The sequence below is a fragment of the Corvus kubaryi genome, unplaced genomic scaffold (assembly GCF_017639235.1).
Source record: "Corvus kubaryi isolate FWS band 111438036 unplaced genomic scaffold, C.kubaryi_AGA036_p1.0 76, whole genome shotgun sequence".
Taxonomy (NCBI): Eukaryota; Metazoa; Chordata; class Aves; order Passeriformes; family Corvidae; genus Corvus; species Corvus kubaryi.
The window spans coordinates 7674752-7697790 of record NW_024582063.1 but is presented as its reverse complement, the minus strand read 5'-3'; the positions used below and the strand labels follow the sequence as shown (position 1 = coordinate 7697790).

Below are 23039 nucleotides of genomic sequence, written 5' to 3'. Positions count from 1 at the left end.
GGAGAGTAATTCAGTCACGGTTACCTCTCTGCATTTAGATTTTAAACTTACTTTCCAAAGCTTTTAATGTGCTATAGTCTGCCAAAACATGGCAGAGTTACATAGATATGATCAGGCAAAATAAAGTCTAGCAAAAAGACTATTTTTATAATTGCAGACACTAAATATGAAACCAAAACATCAATCTGACATGTTCTCAAAGACTCTCCTGTTTCAGCAGCCTCATATCTGTATCTGCAAATTCATGTTTAAACTCCACTCTTCTTAATTGGTTAAATAAATTCTGAAGTATCAAAGGGAAAGTGAAAGACACTTAACAGTGAAACTGAAAAAGAAAATACACAATGGTGCTGCTGTTATTAAGTGGCATAAATCTGATCTTTGTTTCACTTTGCAGAGATAATATGGTACACCATTGGCCTTAATTATGCATTGCTATGCTCAGTTCTTTTATTTCTTTAAAAGTTAAGATTTTAAGACACCAATTTTTTTGAGATTTCACTTCAGTGCATACCAGATTCTTTTAAGTTAAGGCTATATATCTTTTACTCCAGTGAGTACCTTCAGAGTTTTTGCTAATATATACAGTGAAAAATATCACTAAATCAAGATCAAACACCCAGAAGGGCCCTAAAAATTTCAGAAACCTGAAAGACTTGATCCTCATCAACTGAAAACAACTAGAAGACTAAAAAAATTTTGTGAGGAATTTCAAGTTCACTACTTTGCATTTTGTAATACCAACTTTATTTCATGCCAGTTCCCCTAGACTTTTTGGTCATGCCATTCTTTCCGTATGACATCTTACTGTTCCCCTTCCTGATTATGTCTGTTACCAGCTACTATGATAGGTACACTCTCAATATTTGTGCCAAGATCATTAATAAAATTAAAGCACAAGGGTGGTCCAAAAACTAATTCTTGAACAATTCAATTGGGTTTTTGCCTCCCCCCTCCCCAGGATTATAAGCAAGTTTCTATGAGCAGTATCTATTGCCAACCTTTCCCATGAGCATTCCCTTTGACCCTACAACTTCTCATAGGTTGTCACATCAATGCTAAACTCAACTCCAGACAGAGGAAATCTGACACATTTACTTTGCGTGAAAATCAGCTTTCTCATCAAAAAACAGCTAAGAGGTTAGACAGTGATGAGCTATCTATAGTAAATCCATGCTGCATTTTATCCCCTTTTTCATTTAGCTCCACATCTTTATCTATTTCTTCAAAGATCTTTTCTAAATCCTCGTATGCCACTGCATCAAGACAAATAGTTCTGCATTGCCAAGATCCTTTTTCCTTCCTCTTAGTACAGGCTTTGGCTGGGGTGGAGGTAAATTTTTTCACAACACCCTGTAGGGTGCCATGTTTCAAATTTTTGGCTAAAACAGCATGGATAACACATTAGTATCTTAGTCATTTCTGAAGAGAGCTTGGCCAGTGGCAAGCCTTTCTCTTTTCCCAGTTGAACTCCTCATCCCAAAAAAAACTGGGAAGGGAGACAGCTGGGACAAAGATATTCCTTATTCTATAGCCTCATGCTCAGCAATAAAAACTAGGGTAGAAGAAGGAATTTGAGGAGATAGGGGATTTACTTCCAAGGTGGTCTGCTGCTAAGAAATTGGATGGGCAGTGGTCTGCTTGTGGGAGGTGGTGAGTGATTGCCTTTACATCATTTGCTCCCCTCTCAGCCCCTTTCCTTCATGAGTTTTTCTCACTTTTGCTATTTCTGGTGTCTCCCTTGTTCCACTGGCAGGGGTGAGGAGGGCCCAGGTGCTTGGCTGCTGGCTGGCATCAACATGGCACCCTTCCTAAATATAAGCATTATAGCTCCATCTCTACTGGTAACTTTGCATAGAGTATCTCTTGGTCACAGGATTTTATGTGCCAGTTCTGTCAGAATTTTTGGACAAAGGCCATCTGATTGCAGCAGCATGTTCACAATAAGCTTGCAAATTCATGTTTCTACTCTTCAGATCACTTTTGTCTCCATACATTAATTTCTGTTGCCCTGATTGGTTTTGCTCTGTGACTACTGAAAACAGAAGCAAAGTATTTATTTATTCTGGGGACCTTACTCAAATCATCCTTAAGCACACTTTCACTATACTCAGGTCTTGCCTTCTTACACCCAAAAAAAAAAAATCCTAAGAATTTTTTACCATTTGACAGTCTAATTCATATCAACTACTTTGTAGTTTTATTTCTATCCTGCATAGCATTCTCTGTGAATTTTCTTCCCCGTTCCCCAGTGCTCACACACTCTGCCCTCTCTAACTGCAAAGGTACTTATTCACACAGATAAGCCTGGGCAGTACGTATCCATATTTTTTTCCTTTAAGGGCAGAAATTTCTCTTAATTCTATTATATTAATTTTTAAAAACCTCCAGGCTTTTTTTTCCATTCAATCTCTGGACTCCAAAGTTTACCTTGTTTCATTAAAACAGTTGCATTTGTTTGTTCTCTTTGAAACCTAGAAGTGTACTTAGAGAACCAAAGACCTGTTTACTCTTCTATTTCATCTGACTCTAGTTATGAATGCTCAACATTATTCTTGAGATCTACATCTCTGATAATGCCCTCATCACTTAACCAAGCTGGTATACCCAGACTTTCTGCTCCAGCAACTACTCAATGAAGAAACCCTTCATGCAGAACTCACAGGAATGTTTGGGCTCTGCTCTTGTTAGTAGAACTTAAATTTCCCAGCTATAAACTGGAAAATAAGTCTCTGCAATGACACGGTTCTTAGTAGTAGTTCCCTCTAACAAATTACACATCTAAATACAAACCCAAGGATTTAAATTCCTAGATTACCTCAGTAGAATTAATTTACTAGCCTTCTCTTCCCCTAGAATTATTTTATTCCAAAGAAATTATTTTCAGTCTGTGCTATCCTTTCTTCTTTCCTTCCCTCTTATCATTTAATTACTATTTGGTGCTATTCCACCACTTAGCTTTCATTTTTATCATTCCTGAATAGGCATATGCTCTTACACCTGAATTCCAAACATATCTGCCATCCCACCATATTTTTTTTCTCTCTAAATTCAGTTTCACATCTGTAACCAATACTTCACACTCCTCTGTAATGGTGTCTGTTGCCTAGCATCTATGTGTATGACAGACACACACTTCCAGCTGCAAGTTACTTTTGCATATTTTTGTATGGTCTCTCTTGTATTCTCATTTTCCATTTATTTCTCCATTTATGGAAAAAAATGCTTTTGGACACCTGCTAAAAACAAACAAACAAAACCCCAGACCTTTGCCTGAAGTTTGATAGCCAGGCCAAGGGCTAAATGGATCACGCTGCAGCCACTATCATTTTTAATGGCAAGTTGAATTCTACAATAGCACCAAGCCCAGGAAAGTTCTGAGCTCAGAAACTTGGAAAAGGCATTAAGCCTGCAGTTCCTTTAAGGGTCTAGAAGCTATACTCCTTTACTCCTGCTATGAATTGAACAACCTTCTGCAGAGAAACAAAGGAGCAAATTCCACAGGGTGCTTCATGTTCCTTTGTAATGCAGTTCAGCATCTTCGTGTGTATTTAACCAGCCCTTTCACTTTCACTTGGCTATGCCAGGCTTTAGCAGTTTCCGAGGTACAAAATGTGGCTGACAGCAACAGCAGTAATATAGCACCCTTGGAGTGCTTGAAGTGTAAAGTTCATTAGTTCTACCTTAAGGTCACTCTTTTAATCCAACAGCAGAAATCTTATTCACACTACCATGCCGTTATCCTGGAAAAAAAAAAAACTGCAAAAAAAATCAAGACGTCGGCTTAGATACTCCTTACAAGTGACAAGATCAGCACTAAAAATCCAAATCACAGTCAATACCTTTTAGCAAGTTTCAAGAAAGCAGCAAAACTATGCTTGATTGTGCTGTAGACCAAATGAAATTTAATAGAACGGATAAAGGAAATGAAGGAAGGAGAAGATAAACATTTCAATACCTGATAATTGTGGTTTATAATTATTAGTTGAACTTGGCTTACAAATAGAATTTACTAGGGTGCCTGTTGGGAATTACAAGACATGCAAATAACTGAATTTTAATTTCTTCCATGTTTGTTTACTGATTTTTGTACATACAGTTTAAATTTTAACAAACTCAAATTTGCTTTATCCTCAGTGGATATTTGTACACTTATTAAAAAGTTATGTCAACAGAAGACTTTTAGAACACAAGAATTGTACTCTAACAATTCTGAATCATATTTTTAAAATAAGAGGTAATAGCTCTGTAACTTATTAGCGTGACTGATCCTGCAGAAACTGACATATTTACTTGTGAGTTACTTACTTATGTACACTCTTTAAATTAAATGGGACACACCTCCATAAGGTAAGTACACTAGCATGTACAGATGAGAATGGCATTCTCATCTACAGGAAATAAACTGAGACCCAAGACTAATTGGTAATGTCAGATATAAGTACCTAAGATATTAGTACAAGCTTTTCTTCACCTCACATACTCATGTACTTAAAGGTGAGAATTTTCAGTTTCGTAGTCTGTTTGTTCAGAAGAATGAGCACAGCATTTCTTTCCAGTGCTAAATTAGCAACTTACTCAAAATTAGCTCCCAAATTAAGATCCTTACCTACCAGACTCAAGAGTTATCATTTACATCCCCCAATTTATTCTTTTATATTTATACAGTTATACCACTCGCATACAAATGTTGTATTTCAACAAATATTAAATGGTTTTTATTTTACTCACCTGCACACTAAGATGAATCCATTTCTTCACAAGAATTCTCCCCAGTGTCATTACTTTTATTGGTGGCTGCAAACCATTTACTGTGCGATAATAAAACATGGTCTCTTTCTCAGAGATTGTGAGTTTGAACACAGTCTGCCCATCAATAGCCTTTTCTATCACACACCTTTGGAAATAACCAAGAAAAACAACATAAGGTCAGAGGCACACACATATACACATTCTTGCCAAGGTGCTATCCTGTAAAGTGATGCTAACCAGAATGTATTAAAATAAACATTAAAAATACAGCTCTTGAGAAGATGCTCAGTGACAGTGAAAGTCACAGGATGTACTAAGTGTAAAAGAACTTCAGCAAAGATATTTTCTGTCTTGATCTGTGAGGTTTTTGGGTTGTTTTGGGGTTTTTGTCGGTTGGTTTTCGGGTTTTGCTTTTTTTTATTGAGTGCTTGCAACCCCAGTTCATTTGGGGGTGGAAGAGAGGTCCCACATGCCTCCTCTTTGAAGGTTCCATGACAGAAACTACAGTGACTGTGCAGGTCTCTGCCACACTTCTCATACAAAGCTGTGCAACTCAGTACATCCTGTGGAGGCACTTTAATTTCCCTTAGTCTAACAAGGCAAATGGAATATAACCACAAAAAGCAGTACAAACTACATGCTTTGGTAATAAGTCTTCCATCTTTCCACCCAATCTGTTCAAGTAAGACAGCCCTAACACCAGCTTACCCTACACTCTCCCCTTTGCAGTGTTTTTCTTTAACCTAAGAAACTAGAGCAAGGCAAGAAGGATATTCAGACACTTATTAGGATTTTTTCCCCACAAAAGTCACATCAACAGCAAACACAACAATGACATATAAGGTACAGAGAATACCATCCACAGCAACCCATTTTTCATTTCAAGCTGCTGAAATATTTTTGCCAATCCAATCACCATGATGTCAAGAGTTCTGAGAAAGCACAGGCTCCATAAGCTTGTGAAACAATGATGTATTTTATTAAAGTAATCATAAATACAAGAAAAGATTATAAAGTTCTACCCTTCCCATTTGAGCTGCTCAAGAAATACAGTTCCCAATGTACTGACCCACAAAAAGTCAAATATTTTAACAGTTACACCAGACTAAATCAGTGCACTAAGTCACAAGAGGGAAGCATTTAAAATTTATATGAGATTAGTATTTACTTACACATATTTCAGAGGCAAAAAAAATAAAAACAAAAAACCCCTATCTACTGATAAGTGTCTTCACCTACTCTACATTTATAAAAGAAAAGTATCAAAAAGGCTGTTCTTTGATACTGCCATTATTCACTAATTCACCTTTAAATCCAAGAGAAAAAATTAATTCCACCTAACTGTTACTATTTTAGCCTGCTGGAATGCTGTCAATGAAATACCATGCAAAATGAAGACTTCTGTTTTCCCAACCTTACTAAAACCACATTTCTTAATAAATTGTCCACTGGTCTTTTCAATATTTTGTTTGCTTGTAAACATGCTAGTTTTGTTAGATAATAAATGTGAAGGAAGGCTCAGCTAAGTAGCAAAATATTTAGGAACTGGATTTACCCCGTTCCTGGATAAACAATAATTGGATAATCCAGGGTTTTGTTTATTTTAGTTATCTAAAACAAACATCCCCACATTGTTTTTATCCCCAAAGGTGTCATGACTTTAAGAAGGGAAGTGACCTTGATGTACATCACTTTGAAAACTGGAAAGAACAAATGTGAAATGTGACTTACTAGTAAAAGAGCAAAACCAAGAGGGAAAAGAGAAGAGAGGGAGGAAAAAGAAAAAAGAAAAAATCCAAACTAGTTCTAACACAGGTGAAATAGGAGGAAGCATTACTTCTGCCTCAGCTTAATTTTCCATTCCAGCCATGATTACAGAGAGAAGCCACTGTTCTTTGTGAAGTCTTCAACTTCTGGTAACCTGCAGTCCCACGGAGCCAATACCTGACTACATATACCTCAGTGGTGGGGTTGGAGGGGAAAAAAGCAATTAACACAAATCCACTCGGTCAGCTTGCAAAGAGAAAAAGATTCTAGAGAATCTAATGTGGCCGCACTGGTGTTTCCCACACATTAACTGGAGCAAATGGGAACATCTGCACTGGTTCAAAATCAGATGCATGGTATCTTACAGCAAATACCCCTTTCAGTCTAATTCCTAATGTAAAACATCTGAATGGATATTAATACCATATGATTTTAATCCCTTAGATAAATAAAGTGAAAACATATATGTGCTACCCACTTCACGTCAGGCCATTCCTGCTGATCCTTTTGCCTGTAAAAGGTCTCAGCTCACTTCTTGCCACCACCAGTATCTTCTGGGCATCTGAACTTGCTCCAGTTCACACTAATTGATACAAGCAGCCTGTTATGGTTACTCACATATGCTAAGCTTGTACCCATGTTCTTATCCTATTCCATTGTGAAGGGTTATCATCATACATGGTTTCCTACATTGTGCTAAAGCTTACATACAGGCTACACACAGGCTTACTGAAGGCAATTATATTAACTGATGAGTACACGCAGCAAGAAGGAAGCATGAGGCAAGAACGAAATCAGGGCAAGAACCCTGCTCACTTACTGCCTAAAGAGAAAGTAAATTTAAAGACTGGAGTAAAAATGTCATTGCTTTGTCACTCTTCTCTTGCTTTTCTTTCAATATTTCCAGTATGCAGTGACTTAAAAGCATGCCTACAAATATCTCTACTAAACATCTTAGAAGAACATCAGGGCTTTAAATAAATCTGTAACATGACTCCTCTCTGTGTGTCAAAGTGTATTGTCTCCCAGATTCGCCTGAGAAAACTTCACATATGAAACTGATGAAAAAAATTCTTGGTGTCTCTGCTTATCTGCAATCTTTAAAGGGCCTTCAGACTTGGATCCTCACATCACTCTCTCTCATTTCAGCTAGCACAGTAACTTCTAACAAAAATCCTGCTATTCTCTTACATGGGTACACGCGTATCAGAACGTCACAGGATGTAATGGGATACTGTGCAGCAACACTCCTAGCTTCTTTCCTAAGCACACACACTCACAGGCAGACCATATACAATTCAGCACAAAAACACATTAGGATGGCATGTCCAAAACACAAGGGCCTGCTGTACTTCATGTAAGAGCACTTTGCAAGTAAAAAAAAAAAAAAACCTTGTTAAACTTTCAATCACTCTACTGGCAAAATGAGCAGCTCGTTCTTGCTGATCTTCCTAATGCTTTGGTGGGAACACAAAGACTTTGTTAGAATGCATCCCAGTTCTGTGACGCTCCTCTGCTGTGATAATGGGGTTTAAAAGGTCTCACAAATGACATGTAACAGTGACAATTCCCCATCAGGGACTGCAAAATGTAGGACATCCAGTATGTCAAACTCCATCTGCCAACCTGAAGGATTCACTAAACCAATATAATAAAAGGGAAAGCATCTTAGTTTGCTGGTAAATTATTTCTCTTTTGTAAGATGCCTTCTGAGTCAAGCTTCAATGACTACTCATGTGCAACAACTGTCCCACCAGAGCTGGAGCTCAGTATTCCTTTTATGAAAAAAGAAAAATTAACACCATTCTTTCTGTGAACAGTGAAACAAAACCACCTGGACTGTGGCATATCATCCTGACCACTGGAATCACTGCTGTCCATCTTCAATTTTCAGGACTGGGCTTTACCATTGTCTTTTCTACATGTTGAGTAGCAGCAAATCTCACAATGCATACGAACGAAGTGATCTATTACAAAAATTGAATAAAAACATTAAAATTTTAAAGTGATCTATAAAACCCACTGAACAGGAATATGTACACTGTGTAGTTATTAACACAGTAGCAATTGGAAGCTAATCTTTTACACTAGTCCATGGCTTATCAGTCATCAGTAGAGTCTGGTTTCTTCACAGCACTTAATCATTTGAAACCAACGACATAACATTTCATTGTTTTAGGCTCCATGCATCAAAGCCTATCCCACTGACAAAAGACTTTCACAGATCTCACTCAACACATCGCTGCAACAGCTTGCTTGGAAATTAGCAGGATGCTTCTGCTCCAAGTTAGGCATGTGCTCTGCTGAAGGAGACTCTGATGCGCCCATGTGTGTGGACATGAACTCACAGAATGGGACAACAACAGAAATGGACTCTCTGACATTCGAGATTCAACCATTATATAGAAAATGCTGTCTATAAAAACAACCATACGCCAAAGCTCCAGAGATGCCTTTACACATACCGCCAGCTGAAATGATTTAACTTCAACTCAAACAAAAGTCCCTTTTGCTCTGCAGATCTCATTTATTTCCCATCCCTAACCACAAATTCTACAGTTAGGTTGAGTTTTTCGAGGTAATTATCACTGCATAAAACATACTATAATTTTGCATCACAATTTTAGATATTTCTATTTTTTCTGATGATTTTGCTACCCTTAGACAACTTACTATTTCACAGCAGCATGCAAAACAAGTATCAAGAATGCCTCAACAAAGCAGATCATTAGCTACATTCTAAGAGTAAGTTACGAACACAAGTACAAAATCATTTGTGGCATGTAGTGTGAAGGAACAAACTATACTCTTTGTGTGCTTTATTTTAAAGAGATCTGCACAACGAAGGTAAGAAAGAGTAGGAGGCTCTGCATTTTGTGATAGATGACAGGAACTTCTTTGTAGGATCTGGGATGTGTTTTTCAAAAAGCAGGTTTTTCATTATAGTAAGGCCCAATCAAGCCGAAAGGTCACTTCTAACAGAGGTATTTCCTGAAAACGCAACATGTAGGCAAATAGGAGAGGGAACACGCTTAGCCACCTCTACTTTGTGAGCACCTAGTGAAACTTCACTAGCAGTTTAAATAGTGGAACAGTTTGTTAAAGCAGCAACACAGTCTGCCAGTCAGGCAACATTCCTCACATCTTCCAGGAACACTATGACCTCTCTTCTATGGCTCCAAAATATACATTTTTGGGTGCTTTGTGTTGGAAAAGTCCTAACATCACAGATAATTTTTTTTCCATCATGAAAGCAGCAACAGCACAACCATCTGACAACATAATTTTCTAGCAGCTTTCAGGAGGAATGTGAATTGGAAAGACAAATTTCTCTTTTTGATAATAGACATGCACCTTATGTATGAACAGTTCCAAACATTAAAAGCAATTGAACTACCATGAGTCAATGTTGCTGAAACTGAAGCCACTTGTCTTGACATCTGGGAAGACCCCAACCTAAATACGGCTCTATAAACGTCAGAGTTTCCCACCACACCTTTTGAAAGTTTAAAGAGCTTGCTAATAATGACCATGCCTACAACGGTCAATTTTTTTAAGAGCACCAGGAAAGTAAACACCTTCAATACTACTTACATTACACCTTCTTGCTCAGGTTTCAACCATACAGTTAATGTAAATGAAGCTCCAAGCCTTGGAGAACGGGGAGTAGAGAAGCAATCCTTGTGATTATGAAAAATAAAACTGGAAGCGTTGCTGGAGGACCCTGGATGCAAGTCCCTTTTATCCTCTGTGATACAGGTACCAAGGCCTTCTGAAAGAAGCTGTTTGTAGGACGAAGGCGAAGACCTATATGGACATTCCTGAACACAAAACCTCTGAGTGCAGGATATAATACTTTGAACAGCTACTGAGCTATGACAAAAAGTGCTTCGGTCTGGCAGCCCACAAGTGGCTTGACTTGGCACAATTGACACATTCTTGAAAGCTCCCACATTTTCAAGCCTAGGGAAATGTCCCTGAGAGCTGACCAACACAAAGGAGTCATAATAAGTTAAGATTAATGTTTCAATAGCATGAAACAAGAAACGACATCTCAAGGAAAGAGCCCAGCAATTCATGTTTACAGAAAAGCTCCTCCTGATTAAAGCAAACATAAATAAATAATTAAGTCCATGTCGGTAGCAATGTCCTCAGGTGCTGTGCTTTAAGAGTTTATGTAGCATTTCATCCTCATAATGCCCATGCAAGGACTCAGTCACAAGGGACATCTACATCTTCTGGCCAGCAAAACGCACGTGGCTGACAGCCGGGATCTGCAAACCACAGAAAACAGACACAGTCCGTAGGAGGAACCTGCTCTTTTGCACCAGCAGAGATGATGCCCGGCTAGCGATTTCAAGGGTTAGAATTCTTCGTCCAGATTCCAGCCAGCAGGCCCACCTGCCCACCCTTGCCGGCTAGGGCCGAGACATGTCTCCGAGCAAGGCCATGGGATTAGGCCGACTCGAGGGCGCGCAGGCTCATGGCCGAAGGGAGTTTATCCCGGATCTGTCGTGTCACCTGGCTCTGTGTGTCACAGCAAGGAATACGGGACACGGCAGCAAACCGGGACATGCAACTTGGGCCTCCGAAAGTCTCTGCCGAGGGTTTCAGGCGAGTTGCTTGGACCTCACGCCTACGGCCCCCCGGCGCTTACCTCAGTCTCGCACCACTCCCTGGGAGCTGCCATCCCCACCGCGCTATTCCCGGGCACGCCGAGGGACACCCCCGTTCCCCAGGGAGCCAGGAGCGGGAGCGGTGTTCCTACCGTCCCCTCACGCCTTACCCCGCCGCCCACCTCACGCCGGCTGCTCCTCTCAGCGCTCGGCAAAGCTGATTAAAACCACCTTCCCCATCTGTCCCGTGTGGAGCTTTTTCTAACAGCGAGCGCCTGTGCCGGGGCGCAGCGGGCCGGGGCAGCGGTGGAAGGGCTGATTTAGCGCTATTGCCCGGCCGGGAGCGGCGCGCAGCCAGCGGGGCCAGCGGAGCCCGGCGCTCCCCGCGGCGACGCCGCCGTCGCCCGGCAACGCCGCGGCCTTTCCCCGCCCCCGCGGCCCCGCCGCGCGTTAAAGCGGCAGCGCCGGCCGGGCGGGAGCGCGGCGCTGGGACCGCCTGCACCCGCGCAGGGAACAGCTCCGCCGGGCTGAACTGTGCAGCGAAGAAACATCCTCAGGAGTTTTTTTTTTTTTTTTTTTCTCTCGAATCGCATTTCTCCCTTCGGTAGCGCTCTGCCGAGCGGGCACAAATGAGCTGCGAAGCTGTCGTCGGTGAGCTGAGCATGAGCTACAGCGGGTTGTTTACGTGTGTTTCTGGACAGAGAAGCACCAATTAATACGTCCCCTGAGGATATATGAAGCATCTATAAATTTTATCTTTATTATGGAAGTTGCGGGAGCTGCAACCTGGCTGGTATCTTTCCCTACGATTTTGTTGATACTGCCTCCAGTAACTTGTCACCTTAGCATATTTGGACTTTTGCTGGCTACATAGTGACAAAATTCTTCGGCAACATATACAACTGCTAGGAAATCATCCTCTGTCATAACTCTTAATGCATTTTAACAAGCCCTTCATCCCATATCAAACAAGCTCCTTGACCATTCCTGGAACATCTCTGCTTTAATACAGATCTTTTTCCTAAGGTCATATAAGATAAATAGTCATTCCTGCTGAAGTGTTATCAGTCACTTGGCAGTGTTTTCATGTTCTGGTAGTCATTCAGCATCCTAGCTCTGTTGTCAGAATTACATGCCCTAAAGTATTCAAATGTAGAGAACTTTGTTTACCACAGAAGGGCTGGGGGGAAAACGTTTGTCTGAGGCACAGTGCAAGAACTCAGCCCATAAAGCATTTCTAGATAAATACAGTCAGACCACATGCTACCACAGTACCATTGACAGTGCGATGGCCAGAGCTTTTGCACATCAGGAACACACCAGGTCTTACAGAACACAGGGAGAGAGAACAGACAGAGAATATGGTAATAAAATCCTAGTTATTAGCTACCATCTCAGGACATCAAACAGTGGGAACGACTATGAGCATGAAGCATGCACCTGACAAAGGTGGGAACTTACCAAGTGGCCAAAAGCACTCAACTGGCTTCTGACTATTTCTTGGCAGTCCTGAAATATTTAAAAAAATCAAATCAAATCAAATCATGTTTTGCTCACTCCCACCACTTTCTAGCAACCAGCGAGTCTTGCTCCAAGAATCCTTGCAGATCTAACAGATGTCTGAAAGGGAAGTCAGGGTACATTCACCACAAAATGCACTTTCTGTTATATTCTGCAAGTACTTGAGAGCCTCACCACCTCCCAGGCAGACTGTAGCATATTTCCATAGCGCTCCATTTGGGAAAATGGCCCTGACTCATATTACACCCTCTATTCCCCAAAATAACAAGCAGAAATGACAATTTTTCCGTTTGCATATTCCATCCAAATACACAAGACAGCAGTACAAACCCTGCAAAACCACTTTGCAGGCCAACAGTTGTCCAGGTCAAGGATCACTACATTTTTGTTCATCAGGACTATAATCAATAAACTACCTGCAGGAGGTTAAAAGATGAGAAAGCATCCGAAGACCTTTGCAACCAGGAACAGGAATGCACCATAAACTGTACCACAAACAAAAAAGCCTGAGAGTGATTTTGCACGAAATACGGGTCCTATTCACAGGAATGTTTTGACAGCTTTTTAACATACACATATGAAAACAGGGAAAAAAAAAAAAAAAAAAAAAAAGGTGTGCTAGTATTATTAGTATTATGCAATGAATTCTCATGAAGAATACCTTGTGCCCATTTAACAGAATTAGAATTGTGAGACAAGGAAAGTGACATAATTTGAGTGTTTCAAGCTTTTAGTTACTACTGTTCATTTCATCAGGAAAGAAAGCCCCCATTAGCCCCTGGGGTGCTTTAAGCAACCCTACTGTCACTGGAGAATCTGACCTGCACCAGAAAGTTGTGATCTAAATGGGGGCCTGATCCTAATGATTCAACACCCTATCCATGGTAGACAGCATTATCAAAAAAAACCCCTTTCCATAGCAGTTGTTTTCTTAACCCATGGCTAGCAGAGTGTCTCAGGACACACAGAGGCTCTAGGAGGTCAGGGCAGGTTGCTGAGGAAAAGAAACCATAAAGCCTGGTTTGTTTTAAAGCAGTCTGTGCCTTGACTAGAAAATTTAGAAGACCACACATCTAAAATTCAAATACTCTGAAGCAAACTTTTATATGAGAAGTCATCTTCCTAAAATTAAGTTGTAAGCCCTCAAAAATACCTATTTGCACATGCTCAGCAGAACATCTTATTGAAGATGATAAAACCACAGGGACTAATTAAGTTTGCATAAAAGGCAAGCTTAACACGACCATTGCCAAATTTCAGTGTGTTTGACTTGGTAACAATGATCCTCTGGTAGGATGAAAAAGTAAAAGAATTAAGGGAATACAGCAATACACTTACTCAAAACTCCAATTTTACAAAACTGGTGTGCACAAACAGTACTCAGTTGCATGTATATGTTTTATACTTACACAGTGCAATGCTAACTTAATTTCCTAGAATTCCTGGGATGTTTGAAGTTGAATTTCAGGCAATACATTTCTCTCCCAAGACACCATGAGTGTTCTGCACCATCACAATTGCTTTTAAATGTTTTCATCAGTGGTGGGTGAAGTCTAGACACCTAATTTGTTTATCAATTTTGCCTTGTCTTCTGTTCATAAAGAGTTCTGAAAAAATGCAGAATTTTGCAGTGTATTGTAAGCTTGCTTTTTTATCATTTTCTGCAAACCCCTTAAAACCAACATTAGCTCCTATTTGTGCAGTGCTGACTAGTTGAATGCTACAGTTTTTGCTATAGTGTGAAGTGATCTATGTAAACTAGCCCACACAGCATGACTTTCAAAGATTAGGCTCAAGTGTACCATTCAAAATTCACTTTCAGTGAATATTCATAAAGACTTGCTTTTATGAGTGCTTTTTCCTGTAAAACTCCACTACTTGAATATTTGCAGGAAATTAACATAAAAGATCCATTTGCATTGCCGAGTCAATACGTATACTTCAAATTCAACTGTCTAGCAAAATTATTTTTTCCAATATTTTGCAAGCAATAATAAAACTACAATGCAAGTACATTTTAATAGCTGGAGGGGAGTTGATCATGACAACCCAGAAATAATTAACAACTTACATTTTAAAAGGGAGGAAATTCTGTATAAGCCAGCGAAATAAATATTAGAGTAAAATTTCCTGAAAGCACAGGAGGAGGCGGCAAGTATTTTATAGAGCTGTTAAGAGCCTTTTAACAGCTTTAGAAGTACAGTGCATCACACCACTTATTTTAGCACCAAAAACTTTCTTTGTTACTAGAAAGGCAGAAACAAAAGACTCTTTTAGGCAATGAGCTTTACAGGCTTCCATGAAAATACGGAGCCGCAGTGTACATCTCCGCATGGTAAATCCAGAAAAAGGAAACCTTTGCAAGGACTTCTTTGCACAGTTTCTTTTTACTGACCATGATAGGCTGTAATAATGGCCTGTCCAAGCAGGAAATGCTGTCCTGTACCGCTGGAGCACCTTGAGCTCTGATAATCGACATTTTCTCTCCTGTTATTTCCTCCACACCTCCTCATACCCCAAGCCATCATACGTTTTCCTGGCAGTTACCAGCACAGGACATGTCCAGGTGACAATTTCTCTTTTATTAGCCCATTCTTAAAAAAAACCCCAAACAAACTCATTCTCCAATCCATCCTCTAGCCTTCAACCCTTTTGATATATTATCTGTACCCAATTAATCAATTCTCTGTTTTCATCAACAATCAACGCCTTCTCCAGACTCTCAATCAAATCCCTGCCTCTACTTTTCATTTTCCTTTAGACCTTCTGCTATACTCCCCTATTTCATGACTGCTAGGAGGAGCAGTCAGCAATCAAAAATTTTGTGAAGAGACTTATACTTGAGACATTGCAGACAGATTCACCAAAGGTTTCTTCTAAAGATCCTGCCCTTATTTTCAAAGGTGTCCTCTGCTTTGTAAACAAAAAACCCCAGGAAACAAACAAACAAAACCAACCAAACAAAAAAACCCCAAACAAACACAAAGAGACCCCAAACCTCTTCCACATGTCAGAAAGGTAAATTAGGATTTGTTCAAGTATCAAATAATTAGGCAATTTTCTAAAGACAGATGAGTCTGGCTTTTGATCGAAGACTGCATCATACAACATGAGCATAATCATTTCCTCCTATAAATGTTCAACTCCTGCTTTTTCTTCTTGAAAATTACTATTTCACAATTCTCAAAATACCTATCTTTATAATATCTTTTTGTCAAAATCCCTGCATTTATGTCCTTCTTCTTCAGCTTCTAAATTCACATTTATTTCATAGTCCCTCCTGTTGCTTCTTGCAAATCACTACAGCAAATTAAGTCATATTATCATTCCCCAGGACATATTTCTTCCCCAAACATCTCCTCCTATTTGCTCCTGTAAGGATCTGATCACTTTCTATTCAGAACAACTCTTCAACAAACCGCAGGTCCCTCAAACCTTTATCATCCTCTGCCCTCAGAATACTTACTTCCCACCCATTTCTTCTGCTTTTCAATGTATCCCTCTCCTTCACAACACAGACATCTCATAAATACTGTGACCTTTAGTTTTCCATCTCTCTTCTTATTCACCTTCCCTTTCCTCTGAAAGCTTCTGCCTGAACTTACCTCAGTCCAAAATTCTCTAAAGATTGTGGTAAATCTTTTTCTTCTCACAGGCTCTCTCTCTTCTATATATCATGAGGGAGAGACCTGAAGGAAGCACTCCAGAGCCATAAACTGGTTATTGCTGTGCTTTGCTTAGCTGCTGGGTTAGCTGACCCAGGAATGATGAACCAAGAGCTTCATCATCTCCAGAGCAGAATCACAATGCCCTCCTTTCCTGTATAGGAAAGACACATTGAAGGTCTCCCCATGCCAGGAGGAGCAATTAAACCCTTCCTGCTGCACCAGTGACATCCCTGATGAGCAGCAAGAGCAAAACAAGGGAAGAGCTGCTGCTGTCTCCCCATCTGCTCCCCCCAACAAGGAACTAAGAAAAAAGCAAGTTGGGTGTAGGCCTGTCTTCTTCCATTCCTCCCACCCCTTTACAGCTCCCCTGAGCCATCACAGTGCAGATTGCCTCCTCAAGTAACAGCACTTCAAAAAATTTCCAGCCACCAGGACCCATTTATTCCCTCATCTCTGGATGGATGTGTCTGCCTCAGGAACATCATGCAGCTGAATTTAGGTCCTCTCTCCACTTCAGACCGATACAGAGGAAGAACTGCACCATCCCTACTGCTTCCCTCCAGAGTTTCACCTGCTGTATTATGTGCCATCTTTCAAAGGCATCCAGTGCCTGTAGAAGACTCATTCTTTTCTTTAAAGTAGTGATTCCTCTGCTCCTGGCACCTTCTTCTTTCAAGAATAATTTAAAAACTGTGTTATATACAAAGAGACAGAGGTCTCCCCAGAACCACTGAGTTGACCTTGTTAAACTTCTGCCTGTGAAACACATTAACATTATTCACCACCCTAACTTTGATGTGTTCATTATTCCCAGTTATCTTTAACAAGTCCATCTCCTGTAACTGCATTAAGACATTTTGTGCACCTTAGTCTATACCATACATTCTGAGGAGCATTGGCATGCACCGTGGGATTTCATACTTTTCTAGAATTGTAGGATAACTATAGGCTAGTTTAAAAAAACCAATAAAATTCAGATGCTAGATTAAGGGAAGGTATTCAAAGAAGAAACAAAGCAGTCAGAAAAATCCAAGTCCTAATCAGAGCTAAGAAATCAGTAACTGCATGTCTGTACCTTAGTTTCCTTATCTACAGATCAAAAAGGTTGATGCTGAATTTAGCAAAGCACCATGACGTGCAGAAAGGAACAAATTGCCAAAGAATTATCAAGTGCAGTAAAATTTCTGAGTTTAGCTGTCAAATGTCAAAACCAACCCTTTTTCTGAAGTTCAGGAAACTGCTTAACTTAGCAGTAAATCTAGTTTCAGCTATGAACAAAAAGGTCTACTATTAAAAGCCAAAAATTGGAAGTATTATATGATGGCCAAATGCTCCAATGGACCAGTCCTGTGAAATGTTAGAGGGCAGTCAGTAATTAATATCCCATGGCAAAAGAAAATTGATAGTAGGATGTGGATACAAAAGTGCTGCTAGCAAGGATTTTCTTGCTATTTTCTAAGTCCGTGAGAGACTTTTCTCTCTCACAGAAGAGGTAGCAGAGTTCTGTAAACAATGAAACACCTGCCACCTTGAAAAGTCTTGTTTATGGTACAGTAGAAAAATATTTTGACAATGGATGTTTTAGGATTTTAGCCAATCGCCCCCAAGGGGTGGCTGATCCTTGTCCAATTAGACTATGAAGAAAAAAGTCTATAAAAGAGTTTGCAAAATAATTAAATAAATCAATCTTGCTGCACAATTCCTGCCTGCTGGATCTTCTGTCCTCCTCCTCCCTATGGCTGCGGGACACAGTGATATACCCTAGGGCATTTTTTTTAATAGAAGGACCCTGCACTTTGTAAGTCTTTTCTATATGATCAACATATAGATTATATTACATATTATAATAGAAATAGGATTAACAACGTGAAAATACACACTATTAGTCACAGCAAGGAATTATGGATTTACAACTCTGCTGGTGAAGATGCTCTAAAGAGAAAGACTGGAAATTCCTTCCAAGTGCTGGGTGACAGCACAGGGAAGCAGAGAAGTCCCCAGCAGTAAGAAAAGTGACTGCAGATGAAACAGACCTTTTGGTTTTGACCACAAAACTCCCAGTGGAACAGTTCTGTGAGGAAAGGTTGATTTAACTTCATTCTAGTTGAATAAATGTAGATCTAGAAAGCTTGATAAGCAAGTCCAGTGGGAGACAAGGACACAGCATAAGAAGCATGTCAGGATAATCAGAGGGAAAGGGTGCTGGTAGAGGATGCAGCAGAACGAGTCTAAGAGCTGCCTGCTGCCCAAATGGGCAGTCCCACTCCGCCCAGAGGATTTAGCAGATTGAATCCACTCACCAAGGAGTCCAGTGAGTGCCAAAATTGGGTACAAGGATATTGGCAAGAACAGGATCTTCCGTTCTAAATGCAGCAAGCTTTTAGATGGTCTCAGTCTGCTTTGAGGAAACATATCCCAAGTTGTAAATTTATTTGATGGCTAAAGTCTCCTTCTGAGGCCAGGGCTCATGGCAGTTTTGAACCAGTTATGTAGAGTGAGGCATGACTTTCCAGGATATCATGCTTCCTGGTATCTTTCTCCTTTCCAGAAACTTTAGAGGGGAAGAGGCCCAGAGAATTCAAAAACTGCTAGCAAAGGCAAAGGAAGATAACTAAATTAATTATACCATTGATGGAAAAGGGGGCAGAACTCAGTCATGATACATTCTCCTTGGCTGTACTCAGTGCACCTGTAATTACACATATTTCCTTGACAAGGCACAGCACCTGATGGCCAGGATCTTAACAGCTACATCAGAAAACAGAGGAAAAGGGACAGAATGTGTGTGTAAGATAAACAGGACATCATTAAATAGACAAAACCATAAGAAAATGTGTTCCATTTGTTTTGTGAGAGGCAGAACTACTTTGCACCATTACCATTGCATTTTCATGACCATCCTAATGAATATACTCAAATGTCAGTGCAATTTTCATCAGGAGTATGCAAAAAATGCAAGCAATTTGATACAGCCACAGTCCAATTGCAAAATCTCTGAGGAAATGTAAATCCTAATATCCCAGTTCTCCTAAGGGAAGGGAAACAAACGGTATGTGCACCAATATGCTTCTACTGATACAGCTGGAAACTGGGGAATGCACTGCTTTAGCTTTATCAATATTGCCACAACAATGAAGCCTGTGCATATAGAGAAGGTTCAAATATAGCAGGCAATGATCCCCTTGCACTTTGCACATCTCTTAAGTATGATACATGCATATATTTTTAATCAAGCTAATTTCCTTAATACATAATTTTATAAACCTCATAATTAAGAGGTTTTTTTTTTTTTTTTTGCAGAGTTGGTCTCAGAGCAGTGAAAAACTATCAAGCTCAAGTGAGGGGTGCTAAATAGCTGGGGGTTCCCAGAGCCTCAGCCACACATCCATAGGCTTAGACAGGGACTGGACAGAGAAGTCTCATTCCATTAGGATACTCTGCAAAGGAGAGTGACAGCTGCATTCACAGGAAAAGCCTCAAGACCAATGAGGACACATGACTTGGCTTGGGCCCAAGCAACACTGTTGAGGTTTAAATCCTCTCATTCAAGGACACCTTGACAAAAATCACGCAAACATCTGTATTTATGCCTTTCGAGCCTTTGGATGGTTGGGATAGAGAAAAGTAATTACTGTCATCATCCACACACTTGATGTTAATTTTTAATATAAATTTTACCAGGTAGCACTAAAGATACCAGCATATCAGCATAACATGAGGATAACAGTGTAAATGAGAAAGTGGGCTCATGTTACGGTCCAGTTTTCAGGGCCAAGATGACTATTAATGAAACACCTTATTTGCATATTTTAAAGGTGCAATTTACTTCCCAGTCATTAAAGTAGATTCCAGAAGTCCTTTGAAGACACACTGCTTTTTTGAAATTAATTTCCAAAAGAATACAATTATTTTTCCATTAATTTCTACTAATTATTCAAGAAGTAGTTGTTTACCAAAAAAAACCCAAACCCTGAAACATTCCCCTTAAACTTTTTTAAAACGTACTCAAAATTAACCCAGTTATATAAATCATTGATAGTCATGGTTTGTTTTCTAAGCATTTCATTGTACATCCAGCCTTTTGACATTTGTTATCTACTTTAGAATCTTTCAGCATTTGAAATTGCTTTCAGTTTTTGAATTATTTAATTTTTAACTCATTTATCCAGTTATCTCCATAGTAATCTAGTGCTTGCACAACTGGGAAAATTAACAAGTGTTTGAAAGTTCATGCATAAGGCACTGTATTTAGAAGAAAGCAAAAACCACTGACTTCAGTACTCCAGCCTAGAAATATATCTGTTATTAGTTACAAATGACTTGTGATACTCCTTCCTAGTTTCAGTTAGAGGTAATAGGCTCAACAAAGAATGGAATTTTATATTCTGTAAACTTTTTCAGCTATGTTTCAGCTTATAAACTTGTTCACTAATATCCATCCCAGCTTTTACTCTGATCTTGCCAACCATCCTGTGAGGACTGAACTTTGGTCTTTTGCTGAGGCTTATTAACTTTTTAGGAGAGCTAATAATGACATCATAATGTTCAGATGAAGAGATGACAATATGGTAGTTCATTATTTGTGGGCAGAGAGTGGATCACCTGTATCACATGATTCCCATTCTGCTGGGAAATTTTTCTCTCCAAATAAAAAGAAACATACCTAAGTGATTTCAGAATACACACAAGCTTTCGTGATTATTCTTGCAACCAAATTCCTTGCCCACTTAAGGAAAATGCTTTTAAAGTTTCTAATGCCATCAAAATTTGTTGCCAGCTTTTAACTCTCTTGCACCACTTGGGGTCTATGCACAATTTCCCAATCTGACTAAAATCAGGGTGTAAAGTAAACTGAAGTTATTTTTATCTCTTCTTTTTTTTTCTTTTTTTTTTTTTTGGTAAAGGACAAACGTATTTTGCAACTAGGAAAATATTGATATTTAGTCATATTGGTAGAAGTACTGGAAACTGCTTTCTGAGGCCCAGAAAACCTGGGACCTCACTATCATCGTGAGCAGAACATTAGATTGCACTTCTAATGGTATTTGATCTCCAAGGGACAGACTAAGTCCACCCTGTTTGTAGTTACAGCAAGTGCCCTTTGAAATCACAGTTCTCCATCATGATATGTGTCCTTAATCTGCTGCAGAGGTTGAAGGAGATGTCCTGTCAGTATGTGATAGTTTAGCATATTAAAAGAAAGTTCAGATCCATCCTTCTCAACTTACATACAGTATAAGGCATGCTTTGCCTAGGTATCAAGAACAACAAAATTTGAGACAAAGAGTTCTGTCACTTTGTTTTTCACCTCTCCACAATTCAGTATTACAGAGCTATTTCCCATCTTTCAGCCTCATTTGAATAGCCTGACTGAAATCTGCAAGAAAATTTACTCAGAAGGGCTGGGGAACATAAATTTGGCATGAATATTTGTAGGGGAACAGCTCTGAAGAAATTTTCATTTGGAAGTCGTGATCCAGGAAGACATGGTTAAACTCAGAGCAGTCTCACAACAGAAGTGGGAGTCTGGAAAACCCTGAAGCCAATTCAAGCCTTTGAGGTGTTTGGAGGTAGCCCAGGGTAACTCGGGACCTCCAGCATGACTCAAAATGAGATAGCTCAGGTTACTCAGCTTAAGATTTGTTTCTCTCTATTGTTTTATCATTTCAACTGCCTGACATGTTCAGTGTCAAGGTAAAATCATGTGTCTAACTGGGAGATTAATACTTTCTCTTTTGACAGATTCTCAAATTACTGTGACTCAGCTCCTGGTCAAATGACAGATGACAAAAACCAGAGTCAAAATGCAGAATTCTTTCCACCTACAGTTTGCTGACTTATAGGAGACAGTGTCCCTCTTGGATATTTTAGATGGTTCTTCTCTTCCTTGCTTCTAAGTTGGTTTTATGATACTTTACCCTATGCAAGGATCATACTCAATTTGTGGAGCAATTAAAGCCTTCCAAGGCTTTACTTCCAGGATAATATTAACCACAAATAAGTCCAGAAATTAACAAGAAGAGGAGAAAACAGATATCTGCAATTTGAAACGTATTCCTGCTCTGTAATCTGAATGTGGAGCTTGCTTCCATAAAGCTGATTCACAGTCTTCCCTGAGCATCTGTTTAAAGAAAGGATAACTACAGCTGAACTGGGATGCAATGTTTGCTCCCCATAACCCAAGCATTGTCACACACATCTTCTTCCAGTAGCAGGCTTGGTCTCCTCCACTTGCCAGTGCTCTTTTCTATTCAAATGAGATGAAAACTGCTTCTAGGCAAACAGAATGAAAAAGGAGCTGACAAGATACAGTGTCTTGCCTTCCCCCTGCTTCATACCCCAACTCCAAGTCTTTTTATTTTGAGCATTTTCTATAAAGGCTGAGTGTAGAAAATGCCTGCTAGTCGTTGGCATTCGTGACCAATCTGTCAGTCTCTTATAATCAAGAGCTGGGATACTTCTCCCTGCCACGTAAAGCTCCTGAGGGTGCATCCACTGATACATCAGGGAAGCCTGAACTAAAGCACCAATAACAACACATAAGGAGAGAGCTGAAATGGCACGAGGAGCAGGGACTCAAGGGTGTTTGTTTCACACGATGCCATGAAGGCAAATACTCCTGGCTATAAAAAGCATATGCGAAACACTACTGGTCTGATAAATAGGACACGTTTTTACAAATTTAAATGAAACACTGAGCATCACTGAAACCATC

General features: G+C 39.7%; 1 protein-coding gene across 5 annotated transcripts in view; it reads right to left on the bottom strand.

Annotated features, from left to right (window-relative positions):
- The window catches only part of USH2A (usherin), a 322330-nt gene extending 310813 nt beyond the window's left edge, over positions 1 to 11517 (bottom strand). For 3 of the 5 annotated variants that reach the window (XM_042051712.1, XM_042051715.1, XM_042051716.1), the window contains exons 1-3: positions 11318 to 11517; positions 10114 to 10793; positions 4732 to 4897 (exon numbers count right to left, since the gene is read on the bottom strand). In XM_042051712.1, the coding sequence (XP_041907646.1) occupies positions 4732 to 4897; positions 10114 to 10634 (687 nt within the window). In that variant the 5' untranslated portion in view covers positions 10635 to 10793; positions 11318 to 11517. The other 2 variants (XM_042051713.1, XM_042051714.1) reach the window with 2 other exon arrangements.
- Positions 11518 to 23039: the final 11522 nt, after the last annotated feature.